General features: G+C 35.0%; 1 protein-coding gene across 3 annotated transcripts in view; it reads left to right on the forward strand.

Moving 5' to 3' along the window:
- Macrod2 (mono-ADP ribosylhydrolase 2) overlaps positions 1-14,650 on the forward strand; it is a 2,075,735-nt gene that overhangs the window by 2,041,257 nt on the left and 19,828 nt on the right. For all 3 annotated transcript variants that reach the window (XM_047537628.1, XM_047537632.1, XM_047537630.1), the window contains one exon: positions 9,502-9,579. In XM_047537628.1, coding sequence (XP_047393584.1) covers positions 9,502-9,579 — 78 coding nt within the window. The remainder of the gene's footprint in view (positions 1-9,501; positions 9,580-14,650) is intronic.

Here is a 14,650-nt window from a genome sequence, read left to right on the forward strand (position 1 = left end):
CTGAAGCATTTCCAAGCCATTCACAAAAGGGGTCATAGGGAAGCACATTGTCTGATTAGAGAATTATTCATGTTGGGGTCTCGTGCCCACCCCCCACAGCCTTTCATCTTCTAAGGGGAGCTTTGGGTTTTGATTAGGATAGAATATTCCCAATTGATACATGAAGAGGTGTGTTGCCATGGAAAGGGTCTTTTGTAGAAACACACTAATTTTCCACCAGTATGTCAGCTAAATCATTCATTATCTGATCAGGCAGAGGGAGTCACAGGTGTCTACAGTGTCTGTCCAAGTGATAGAGTTACAGTGGTCAAGTAGCAGCTAGAATTGGAGCTATTTGGGAAAAAATGGCTGAATAACAAGTGGTTTAAAATTTCATTGTACCTTTGCCCCAAAGAACGTGGACTAAGTATAAATGAAGTGTTTCAGTTTGCTTGGGTGGCTGTGACAAATACTACAGATCAACAGGCTTAAAAAACAGGAATTTATTTTTCAGTTCTAGAAGTTGGAGATCCAAGATCCAACTGCTAGTTGATTGCTTTCTGGTAGGGGCCTTCTCTGTGTTTTATAGTCAGTTGCTTTCTCAGTATGTCCTCAGAGAGAGAGAGAGAGAGAAATATCTTCCTCTTATAAGGGCACAACCCTGTCGTGTTAGGGTCTCATCTATATGGTCTCATTTAACTTTGTTTCCATAAAGGCCCTAAGTAGCATAACGTTAGAGGTCGGGGCTTCAACATATGAATTTGGGGATAGGGAACATACATTCAATCCATGAAATCCATTTGAAAAATACTCTTGACTTGGGAGACTGAGGCAGGATCACAAGTTCAAGTCCAGCCTCAGCAATTTAGTGAGATCTGTCTCAAGAAGGGCTAGGGAAGTAGCTCAGTGATAGAATACCCCTGGGTTTAATCTCCAGGGTATTTTTTGGGGGGTGGGGTTGGGGGAGAATAATAATTCTTGAAACCAACTGCTAGCAAAGGCCAAATACATGTGACATTCATAGCAATGACCAGAATCAATAGAATAGTGTACAACTGATACTGGACTTAAGAAGGTGGTGTCACATTTCAAAACCTCACTCACCTCCAAACATAACAACATGAAGGCAGAGAAGCAAAAAGAAAGCATCAATAAAAAAAGTTATCAAACCAAAGAAAGAGCTGATAACCAGCAAAAATGCAAAAGGAATGAACCTGGTGTTGTCCCAACACATTTCCTAACTTTGTAGGCTCAGAAATAATCCTGAATAAGCTACCACTTACTTCCCTGACTAGTAGAGCAGCAGCCCAGGGGAATTTCCACAAGAGCCCGGAGTCAGTCATAAACACCTTTTATTCCTCCTTTCCCCAGAGAGACAGGAAAACCTGGCTCTAATTCTCCATTTCAGTGTCTCCTACTGTGAAGAAAATGGAAAAGGAGAAGCAGACCAATAACAAGTGCCTAGAACTAATTGTTTCTAGCAAAAACTTCAAAACAGATACACACACACCCAGGAATTTCATCATATAGAAAACAAAGAGAAAATACATAAAGCAAGACCTTTGGTGTGAGCATAAAGCAGAGGGTAGAGGTGCCCCAGAGCCTTCCTTGAAGGGGTTTCTCCCCCAACCCTTCCCCCTGGAGTCTGCAGACTTTGTTGCCTTCCAGTTTGAAAAGATGAGAGAGAAAAGAGCAAAAGAGAATAGCTCCCAAACTGAGACTTTCTCTTGGAAAGTTCTGAGTCTTATATTGAATTAAAAAAAAATGATTCAAACCCCCAAAGAGCTCCCCTGCAAGATGACAGGCAATAGTGCAAAGTGGAGTCAACTGGGTTGAGTGTGGGATGTGTTCCACACTTGGGAAATTCAACGCAACTCATGTAGCAGATGCTTGGGCTGCTTTAATCCTCCCCAAGAAAACCTCAAAAAAAAATGCTTCCTGTAGGCAGCTCCTGGAGGACCACAGGTACTGGTCAGAAAGAATTAGAATGCACACACCACCCTCATCTCCCCAAAAGCACATTTAAGCCATAACAGACACAGGAAGGAAGCAACCAACCAACCAAGCTCATAAACATGTAAAAGATAGATGAAGAATGGGAGAAAACATAACCCAAGAAAAAAGAGTAAAATTTGCTGAAATGAAGGGAAAACTGAATTGATGGCCTAATGGGCAACCATGTTCCAAATGTCATACAGAAATCTCACCCCAAGATACAACTTCGATAAGTTCATAAATTGTCCAGTGATGTTTGGCAAGTCACTTTAAAAACCTGAAACATTTAGAAGAAAACATAGTTAATTTAATCTATCTTGAAGAAAATAAAGACAAATGACAATCCAGGAGGAAATATTTGCAACAGATTGCACAAAGAAATTTAATTTTCTTAATGTATGAATAATACTTATAAGTCAATAAAGAAACAAAATGAACAACTAAAAAGGAAAATGGTAAAAACAAAAACAGAGAGCAAAAGGAAGGGAGGAAGGAAGAGTAACCTCACTCATAATGTAATACCAATCAGAACAGGAAGAACTTATCCATTTTTCTCCCTGGAATGTTTGAGGATATTTAATGCCAGGAGAATATGGAGAAAACATTTTCATGCCCTGCTAATTGGGCCCCAGATTGATCTTACTTTTTCAGAAGGCAGTTTTGCAACATCTAAGAAATCTAAAGGATGCACATATATTAGATCCAGAAATCCATGAAGAGTTTATCTTAGGGAAACATTCACAAAATTTTTCCAGAACTTAAGTACAAGAATATTCACTGCAGCCATTTGTAAAAGCAACAGTGCAGAAATACATCAGGATTCTACCAATACTGGTCTGGTCAAAGAAAGTATGATATCTCCATATCATTATCTATGTAATCAGATAGTGATATATATTATTATGGAATGATCATTGATATATATTAAATGTATATTTTAAATATGCATTAAAATATAATCTATGTACTAATATTAATGCTTAATGACAGATAAATTACATTTCTACAGAGTATGAAAAGAACACACTGCAGAAAATATAATCAGGTTTATGTAAATGAAGAGATGAGTGTAACAGAGTGGGAAAGATTAGATTGTGTGCATTGTTTATTTCTGGAAGGCTTATAGGAAAAACGTAACATGGAGAGAGTTGTTCTGGGTCACTTTTCATTAGCATTTTTCTAAGTTATTTATACATTTTTTTATCATCACTAGTCTTATTTAAGGATTAGGCTTCATGAACTTTTTCTATTTTTATTTCTATTTATAAATAAATGCATGCTTTCTAAAAAATTAGTACATATTGCATTAAATTATAATTCATTTAAGTTAATCATTCATAAAACATGAAGATCTCCATAATAACTAATCAAAATTTGGCAAAGCAATAAAGAAGGAAGAGAGGAAGAGAGAGGAGCAAAGCAGGGGTGGGGAAAGAATAAGGATGCAGGATGGATGGGAAAAAAAGGAAAGCAAGAATCTGGACACCCCACAAGTCAAGAGGTAAAAATCAGGAAAAGCCTTTGAAATGCAGGATAGTGGGTTAAAAGCATCTGACTTATTCTGAAAGACTGTGGTTAAAGAATTTAAATGTTAGCTTTTGAAAAAAAAAAAAATCCATTTTTGGCACTTACAGCCCATTTCCAACCAAAAATGTAAAGACTGAAATAAAAATAGACATGTTAAAAATTTATATCTGAAACTTGATTTTTTTAATGGAAGACCAATTTACCTTTAGCAAATTGAAAAGGGTCTTTTTCCAAAGCCAGAAAAAGTGCATTATAACTTTAACACTTATTTGTTCTTCACATGGAATGTAAGATGGCTAAGAAATAATACTGAAAAGGAATGTTTTCTGAGATTCCATACAGTTTAAGAATGACTTTTTAATTTTAAGTAGTGTTGGTGACGTGACTATACAGATGAGTATATATCATTACAACATCCTATAGCACAGAAATTCAAACCTTCTCCAAGTTCTGTGTTCACACTGACACTTTCCTGCCTCATTAAATTGGTTGTTGACCTCTTTTCACTTAACTGCCCTTGGATTCTAGACCTAGATAGTGAACTTGGCAGTCTATTGTCTATTTGAGCTCATCGTCCCTAAAAATCAGTAGATTAAAAAAAATGAAGTCTCTTAGTTCTAAATTGGCATTTATGCATGTGGAATAATAGCATTCTTCCATTTGAGTTTGAGAGTTAAATGAATGTGACAGATGTCCTAAGCTCTAAGACCAGTGTTCTTCCATTTTGTACCATTAAAAGTCAACAAGGTTTAGCCTGTATATGGAGTTTTTGTGTATATTAATTCAATTTCTCTAAGTTTCAGACCAAATCAGATTGATAGATAATTTTAGGTAATAAGAGATTAGCAGATTTATCATATATTTACAAATAAAGCATAAATCATGCTTGCAATTTTACAGCTATAAGAAACAATGTTAGGACTGAGCCCATTAAACATATATTCAGTGTATTTGTTAGCTACCACTGCAATAATGCTGTACACCAACCACCTTGAATCTCAGAGACTTGGAATAAAGATCATCTATTCTTTTGTTCACGCATATTAAGATCAACTACAACTAGTCTGGGCTAGGAAACATGTCAGAATGTGAGTTGCGTCTTGTTTTCATCTTTATTGGATCAGCTGCTCCCTCCATTGTTCCTTTTAGAGTAAAAGGAACAGAAGAGGCAAAGTCCCAACTGCACAAATTCATTTCAAGTCTCTATTAGATTCTGCTAATGTCTCATTGGCCAAAGCAAATTTCACAGCCAAATACAGCATCAAGAGACAGTAAAGTAGTCTGCCCTGGGGGTGACAGGTTGGAAGTGAACACTTCTGAATAATTATCTATTTCCAGTAACTGTGAAATCCGAACGCAGGCCCTGAGCACCGCACCTGTCATTTCACCAGTACAACTGCATTCTGAGAAATAATTATTTGCAATTCTATTTGTTGTATGGAGTTTACCGTCAACACAAATCTCAAAACGTCTTGGAGGGTCCTTCAATATCTCTCCATGTTTACATATTTTAAAAATCTGGCTACCTGCATTTTGTATGCATCTTGGTATCTTTTCTTATGTGAAGACCTGCTTCATTTATTGCAACGTCACTGACCTACCAAAGGCTGTTATAATCAAAGCTTTGAGAAGTACAGTTGCAACTGGTAATTGAAAATGGTGCTAAATGTCCCAAGTTCTATTTTAGCATCTTTTATCTCCTGCTAGAAGCCCTGAAATATACCTCGTTTGTGTTCCAAACAGCAGCAATCAAAATGGCGGGAGGATCAGGCAAACTGAAATAAATAGGCTGTAGAGGCAGTTTTAGTTTTGATCAGGTTCCATTGTCTATGCCAAATGGACTCATTTCTCTGGGGCACTCAGTTGTATAGCCCAGCAGGAGAGTAGCCATTAGGGTAATATCATTTCCACATGCATGTCAGAATAATAAATGTCTCTTTTTTTTTTTTTTTTTCAAATACACAACCACACATGTGTACATATACAGATGGCTATGCAAATTTATATGGTATTCCAATGCACATATTTATAGCACATGTACACATCACGTACATTCAAGATACAAACTTAAAAAATACCTACCAGACATACCTTGAGTTGAAAGTGGATCTAATAGACACTGCTTCACTGTGCTTCAGGAATGTAGCAGTAGGTAGAACTACAACTTTGTTTTCTGCTCTTCTTCCTATTGTGGTTCTCATACTTGCCACTGCATCTCATGCTAACATGTTTCAGTACAGAGTAAAATCTTAGATTCCTCACATATTCCATTGTAAAATAAGGAGGCTGAAAGAACAGGCACAGGGCAAATTTTAAGAATTTGTTTTCTGATTTGCCTTTTGGATTTTTTTGTTTCTCCTAACATTTTCCTTCCTCTTAGCCTCTAAAAGTGTTTATCATTCTTCCTTTTCACTGAGTATCATGTAATAAACTGGCATCCCGCCTATTTGATAGAAAATTCTCCATGCTGCCAAAGAGTTGTCTCCATTGAAAGATTTCCTGAATCAATCAGCCACAGGTTCCTCTCAATCCCATCAAAAACATGAACCCTAAAAAGAAAGTCAAGGAAACCATGTTTAAGCTGAATTAGGTTTACTAATTCCATAGTAATCATTTCTTATAAAAACAAAACAAAACAATGCTTTAATTCTGATGGCATCCTAGAGAGGTAAGGAGTCCAAATCTGTATAGTCATTTCACGAGTTAAAAAGTCAAGGCTTTAACATGCTCTGAGATTTGATAGAAGTCATAAAAAAAAAAAAAAAATTCTGTGAAGAGCCAAAATATCCTCTTTAGTAACATGCCTGTATGTCTGTATCTTTCTCATTTTCAATTGGATACACTCTTTATGTTATATTTGTTTCTTTAGGTATTCTGTATATGAGGCCATTGTATTTATGCTTTGATAAACTTACATTGCTAATTTTAATGTTTTACAGGTTGCCAGGGTTTTCCTTTAATGATTAGGGTTTTGTTTGTCTTGAATGAGAAATGTTTGCCTAATGATGCATAGATATTTGTCTGTATTATCTTTACAATTAGTTCTATAACCTACTTGGAACTTACTTTGAGTAATGGAAAGTATTCCTTCAGTGCAAATCTATTGATAAATTTTCTTTTTTTCCTGAGAAGTTTTATTTCAAATTTGATGTTTTTTTTTGTTTGTTTGTTTTTTGTTTTGTTTTTTGGCTTTTTGGGTTTTTTTTTTTTTTTTTTTTTTTGGTGGGAGAGGTTAAGGAATTTTAAGTTAATTTCTTATAGAACTTAAAATATTCCACTCTGAATTCCATTATTTTTGTGGCAAACTTATCTACAAGTCTTACATTACTATATTAAAGTTAATGAGTCTTTTTCACTAGATAATTTGAGTTTTACCTTGGTTTTCAGCAATTTTTACAATGATTTGGCTGAGTGAGGTTTGTTTTGCTTTAATTTTGCTTAGTGAAACAGTGGTCTGATGTTATATCATCCATTAATTTTGGCATTATCTTTTAAAATTCTGTTTTTGTCCCACTACACATAGGATAAATTCTATCTCATATCTGTTTTTTATCTGTACTATAGGCTTTGCATTATCTTTCAGTTTCCTAATCCTTTCTTCCACTGTGTCTACCTGCTGTCAAATTCCCCTATTAAATGATTTTTCAGTTCTAGAATTTTCATCTGACATGAATAGGGCCCAGTTCGCTGATAAATTTCTTTGCTCTTAAAATTCTTCAATTTGGTATCCAATTTCTTAAACACATTCATCTTATTTTAGTTGTGTCTAAATATCTGAATGTCTGATATGTGTCTATATGTTGTCTTTTTATTCTCTCTTTTCAGTGATTTGTTCTTGTCCTTCTGGAATGCCATTTAATTTTTTATTATATGAAGGACATTTTGTAGGGATAACTTGAGGCTTGAAGGGTTTTTGTTTGTTTGTTTTGGTTTTGTTTTGATTTTTACTTAACAGAGTACCTCTTCCCTGATGGGCCTTGGTCTCTAATTTTTGCCTCCCCTCAGCCTCAAAAAAATCTGGAAGCTCTCTTCAGTTTGTTAGCACAGGTAGAATGTCAGCTCCCCTTTGTAGCTTTTCAAGTTTGTTCTGAATTTATGGCTCTCTGCTGCCTTAAATAATTGTTTATTATTTAACAATTTAATAATTTAATGATTTAATAATTTAACCAAGAATTTCTAGCTTTTCATGGTAAGAGGGTTATTCTGTAACATGACAGTCAATCTTAAGCAGAAATCTCTCACTGTAATTCTAATTTGCATTTCATTCACTATTTGCAAAAAGAATCATCTTTTCACATGTTTACAAGCCATTATTCTTTTATAAACTGCCTATCAAGACTCAAGAACATTTTTCTATTAGTTTGTCTTTATTTTTAAAAACTCCTAATATGTTGATATTATTAACCCTTTGTCCTTGACAAAGTGCCAATATTAATATTTAATTTGTAACTTTTAAAAAAATATTCCTTGTGGTATCTTTCCATCCAAAAGCTTGTTATGTTTATGAAGTCAAATAGTCCCATTTTTTTCCTTATTACTTCTGTTTTTTGAGTCAAACATACATCTATTGGTTTATTCTGTAATTGTGTGGGAAGGGGTGTGTCGATGCCAATTCTAGAACTGACAGTGTAAGGAAGGATATGACATACTGTTAACAAGTTCAGCTGGAAGTTTTAAGTTTTGTTTTCCTTTTCTCAACCTCATCCTCAGGGACTAAATGGAAAGAACTCAAGGACAATTACTTTCATGTAATCCTTGAAGAACTTTAGGAGTTATTTTCTCTTTCTCATGTTATCATTTTGAGTTATCTAAGCTCATGTTTCTCTGTACTATGTCTCTTGAATATCTACATGTTTACTTTACAATTTCCTTTACACTCAAAGTCTACACTAAAAGTCTGTTGGGAATCTCCACTTAAATCTTCTTGTACTTTAGACCTCAAATCTAAAATTATGTTCTTCATCTGTTCACACTGTGCTATTTGGTCTTCAAGCTCTGTCCTCCCCACTCATCCACCTGGGGTAGAAGCTCAGTCACTTCTGAGTCCACCTCTTGATTGTAAGCTTCAGTTACTCATTGGAAAGAATGCACCTTTTCCACAATATGTTTCTTCCTTTGGAAAGATGACAAACGTTTAATATTATCTCTGCTCTCGTATTCATATGATGAAAATGAATTTAATCTTCTGTTTAAAAGAAGTATAGACATGCTAATAATGTTAAGTGACTTTTTCTAGGGTTTTACTTGTATCAGTATTTGCCAATACCCTTGTTCTTCAAGAAGGAAAACGAAATAGATGTTGTTAACTAAGAAGTAAGAGATGATTGTCCTTTTGAATTCTGGAAAAATTCTTACAATATTAAAACAATCCCCTTCCTATTACATTTAAGAATGGATATAGCTTCCAGCACAGTAAATGGATGGCATACTTTTTTGAAGTTGATGGAGAATGACCAGAACTTCTGCGTGAGTACTCAGCAAACTACAATGGCAACAGCTCAGGTCTCCTAGGGAGGCAATAAGTCATTCATTTTTGTTGAAGCAAGAGCAACAACAACATAATTAAAACTCTTCAGTGTCAGGAGAATGAATTCTTCAGCTTTCAGGCATACCTAAGGCAAAATGGTTTTTTTTTTTTTTTTTTTTCCCCTCTTCTAAGGTTAAAGGGTACACAGAGAGAGGATTTCCTAAATTTAAATTATACATTGTGCTAATTAAACCACATTTTTTATTTTATGCTACCAGATTTCTAATTTAAGAAATTGTGTGTGTGTATGTATGTATGTGATCACCTCACAAATTAAGAAGAACTTAGAAGATGACTCTAAAGTATTCCAGCAACTCAACCCACTATTTCCTCCTTTAACCTTCTCTGCAAAAGAAGTTGAATCCCAGGAGTATTTTTAAATTTAAGAGGGCAATGGAGGGTGACAGAACAATTGGCAGTCAGGCTGTTATAGTTCTCTATTAATCAGGGACTATCTTATTCCCCTCTTGCAGCTCCAGGCGAGGATACACCTACGGAGTCTGTGAAAAGTCAAGGCTCCAGTGACACAGAAAATGCTACAGGTCCTGATGGTAAGTTTCTGAGCTGTCTGAGCTCAAACTATACATCTGGCGTATTTTCTGTATGATCCAGGATTTAGGGAGCTATCTGTTCTATGAATCAACATATTCAGTGAGAGCAAAGTAAATTTCAAAAACCATATTCTACTAGAAAATACTAAAAATGGCAGCTTCCCTCCCCCCCCCTTTATTTTTTTTACCACTAACTGTTTTAAAAAACAGCACATGACTTAGTTTAAACACACCTTGCATTACTGAGGCCATAAGTGGGTAATCCCAAGGCTAAACCTGGTGCTTCATAGAAATATCACTTACTTCTACAGAATGTACTTGCTTTGCGGTTATCCCTGCCTCACTCAGCATTCAGGTGAGACCTAGCTTGAGTTTGGATTAAGATAATTCTTAGACATTCATTGTTTGAACTCACTATATCACAACAGATTCCTTGGCCAAAAACAGAGTGACTCTTTACAAGTACCTTAAAAATTTACAGAAACCATCCTTTATTCACATGTAATTTTGAAGGCATGCGTGTTAATCAGCACAACAACAAACACCTCTGAGAAGAGCAACTTTGAGGAGGAAAGATTTATTTTGGTCATAGCTTCAGAGGTTTCAATCCAGGGTTAGCTGGTTCCATTGCTTTGAGTCTAAGTTGAGGAAGCGCATCATGGTAGAACAGCATCATGAAGGAATGCTGTTCAGCTCATGGCAGTAGGAGAGCAAAGAGAATGGACGGGGACAGGGATAAGATGTAGTCCAGAAGGCCATACCCTTACTAACCTACTTCCAACAACAATGACCCATCTGCCTGTAGTTTCCACCACCTCCCAGTCGTCCACTCAGCTCCCAATGGATTAATCCACTGATTAGCAGAACCCTCATGAATCAAAAACCTTCCAAAGGCCCACCCCTGAACATTGCTACACTAGGGACCAAACCTTCATTACATGAGTAGTTGGGGGACCTTTCATCTCTAAACCATAATAACCTCTCAAGATTCTGAGCCTTGGACATATTAACATCCCCATTGAACCTAAACAATCACACCAAGTACCCTCTGAAATTACTTGCATTAGAAAAACACTATTTGAAAACATATTTTAATAATTAATTGCACTGCCCCCGTAGAGCTTAGGAAACTCAGAATTGGTCAGGTGGTAAACTGTTTATATATCTTGCCATCTGAGTAATTTTAACTGATACATAAAAACATATATGTAATGTTTGAATCATGTTAAATGTGTTTATCTCCTTGAATATTTATCATTTCTTTAAGGTAAAAACTTTCAAATTCTTTTAGCTATCTGAAACATTATCTGTCGTCACTCTACTGTGCAACAACACACTAGAATTTCTTAATCCTCTCTAATGGGTAAAAATTAACTCAACTCATTGATCAACATTTTCCCATCCTTTTCCACCCCTACTGCCCAGTCTCTGGTAACCACCGTTCCACTCTTAATTTCTCTGAGATAACTTTTTTAGATTCCTTATGAGTGAGATCATGTGGTCCTTATCTTTTGTTCCTGGCTTATTTCACTTAACATAATGGCCTCCTTTCATACATGTCACAAATAATAGGATTTCATTCTTTTTTGTGGCTGAATAGTATTCTGTTGTGTACACATATATTTTCATCGGTTAATGGACACATTTCTGTTTCTTACCTATTGTGAATAGTATTGTAATGAACGTGAAAGTGCAGATGTCTTTTTAACATACAGATTCCATTTCCTTTGAATATAGAGTCAGTAGTAGGATTGCTGGATCATATGATAGTTCTATCTCAATTTTTTTTTTAGGAACTTCCATACTGTATTCCATAATGGCTGTACTAATTTATATTCCCACCAACATTGTGCAGGGGTTTCCTTTTCTTCACATTCTCTCCAGCACTTGTTATCCTTTTGATAACATCTATTCCTACCGGGATGAGGTGATCTCATTGTGGTTTTTTATTTGCATTTTCCTGATTATTAATGATATTGAACATTTTTCAAATACCTATTGGCCATTTGTGTCTTCTTTTCAGAAACATCCATTTATATCTATTGCCCATATTTAATTAGTTTTTGTTTTACTACTGAGTTTTTGGAGTTCCTTTTCTATTGTAGATCTAAATCATTTGTCAGATCTATAGTTTGCAAATATTTTCACCTACCTGCAGGTTGTCTCTTCACTCTGTTGATATTTTCAGTTGATTTTTGTAACTGGTAACAGGTATAGTTTTCTTCTTTTGCATGTGGATATCCAATTTCCCCAGCACCATTTATTAAAAAGATTATCATTTAATCCAATGTATTTCTTAGCAAATTTGTCAAAAATCAGTTGGCTGTGGGTGTGTGAACACCTTACTTCTGGGCTCTCTATTTCATTGGGCTATAAGATTGTTTTTATGCCCAAACCATGCTGTTTTGATTTACCACAGTGTGTTTTGAAGTCAGGTACTATTGTACCTTTGACTTTGTTCCTTTTGCTCAGGATAGATTTAGTTATTTAGGGGTTTTAGTGTTTCCATATAATTGTCTTTCTCATTCTGTGAAGAACATCATTGGTATTTTGACAGTGATTAAATTGAATCTTTAAATCACTTGGGGTAGTAGGAACATTTTAACAATATTGTTTCTTCTAATTCATGAATACACAATGTCTTTCTAGTTTTTTGTGTCCTCTTCAATTTCTTTCATCAATTTTTTTAGATTTTCCATTATAGATATCTTTCACCTATTTGGCTAAATTTATTCCTAGGTATTTTACTTCTTTAGTTATTGTAAGTGGGATTGTTTTCTTGACTTCTCTCTCAGATTATTTGCTGCTGTTGTACAGCAATACTATTCATTTGCATATGTTGATTTTGTATCCTGAAATGTTAGTTACCTCTAATAGTTTTTGGGTGTGTTTTGGGGGTTTTCTGTATTATTTAATCATGTCATCTGCAAGCAAGGACATTTCCAGTTTGGATACCCTTCCTTTCTTTCTCTTGTTTGCAGAATTATGTTAAATGAAAGTGATGGAAATGAACATTCCTTGTCTTGTTCCAGATCCTACATGGAAAGTTCTCAGCATTTCCCCATTCAAGATAACATTAGTTATTGGCTCAATATAAATGGTCCTTATTTTGTTGAGGTATGCTCCTCCCCATATCTAATTTGTTCAGCATTTTTAGCACAAAAGAACATTGAAATTTATCCAGTGTCTTTCCTGCATCTATTGAAATTATAGTTTTGTCCTTCATTCTTTTGATGTGATGTATCATACTTTTTTTTTTCCAATTTTCACTTCTTTTTTTTTTTATTGAAAACAAATGGGATACATGTTGTTTCTCTGTTTGTACATGGCGTAAAGGCATACCATTTGTGTAATCATAAACCCACATAGGGCAATGTTGTTTGATTAATTCTGCCATTTTTTTCCCTTCTCCCCCACCCCTCCCACCCCTACTTTTTGATATGCATATAATGGGCCTCCTTCCTTTCCTCTCAATCCCATTTGATCAGGGTGAAAAATCTTTTTAATGTGCTACTGCTTTCAGTTTGCTAGATTTTGTTGAGGATTTTACATATGTTTTTCAAGGATATTGACTTGCGGGTTTTTTTTTTTTTCTTTTGTTGTTGTTTTATCTTCATCTGGTTTTGGCATTGGGGTAATGCTGCTCTCAAAGATTGTGTTTAGAAGAATTTCTTCTTCTTCTCTTTTTTAGAATAACTTAAGAAGAATGGTATTAGTTCTTCCTTAAATATTTTGTGGAATTCGGTAGTGAAGTCATCTGGTCCTGGGCTTTTCTGGATGGGTGCCTTTTTTATTACTGATTCCATCTCTATTTATTGGTTCTGTCACATTTTCCATTATCAAATATGACATATATTTCATCATTTCTAATGCTTCTTTTTATTTTTCTGGTATTACTTGTAATGTCTATCTTTATAACCTGAGTTTATTAGTTATTTTCTTTTTTTACTCTAGCTATTAGTTTGTTTTGTTGCTCTTCAAAGAATCAGCTCTTGGTTTTGGTCTCCATTTATTTCTGCTTGATCATTATTTCTACTAATATTTGGGTTTGTTTTGTTCTTATTTTTCTCATCCCTTGAGATAAAGCAAGTGGTTGTTTGAGAGATTTCTGCTTTTTTTGATGTAAGCATTGACTGCTATAACATTTCCTCTTAGTACTACTTTTGCCATATCCTATAGGTTTGTGTATATTGTGTCTCCATTTTCATTTAAGAAATTTTTAAATTTCCTTTCTGATCTCCTTGATCCACTGGTTGCAAGTTGTTTGATTTTCATGTATTTTTTTTTTAATTCTCAAAGTCACTCACTATGATCTCATTTTTTGAAAATTTGATGAGAACTTGTTTTGTGGCCATTCATATGTCTCAGAGAATGTTCCTTCCATGTGCTGATGAGAAAAGCGTATATCTGGCAGTTCTTTGACAGAATGTCTGTTAGGGCCATTTGTTTTAGGGTATGATCTTTAGTCTAGATGATCTGTCCATCACTGAAAGGGGCGTTAAGAGCCCTCGCGTATTATGTAGTGCAATGATGTAATATTTGCCTTATATATTTGGGTGCTGATACTGGATTTCATATATTTAGAATTATTTCCTTTTTCTGAATTGACCCTTTGGTTATCATAGGATGACCTTCCTTGTCTCTTTTTCTTGCTTTTGATTTAAAGTCTGTTTTATCTAAGTGTAGCCACTCTTTCTTCTGGATTCCTTTCCTAGGGAATATTTAACTCCATGCCTTCACTTTCAATCTATGTGTATCCTTGGAGGGAAAGTGAGTTTTTCATAAGCAACATATCAGCTAGATCTTATCCATTCAATTACTGGTTTTTGTTGTTTTGTTGTTTTGTTGTTTGTGCATAATAGGGAAGAACAGAATTACCTTCCCAGCCCCATTTTTTTAAAAGTTCTATTTTGAGACAGGATCTCACTAAGTTGCTCAAATGAGGTCCTAGGGTCTCAACCTCAAGAGTAGCTGGGATTACAGGTGTGCACCACCATACCAGGCTACTCTTTCAATTGGAGAATTTAATTAATTGGCACTCAAGTAAGGTAGTGTTGTAGCTATTATTTAA

Source organism: Sciurus carolinensis, chromosome 2 (assembly GCF_902686445.1).
Source record: "Sciurus carolinensis chromosome 2, mSciCar1.2, whole genome shotgun sequence".
In the NCBI taxonomy this organism is placed as follows: domain Eukaryota; kingdom Metazoa; phylum Chordata; class Mammalia; order Rodentia; family Sciuridae; genus Sciurus; species Sciurus carolinensis.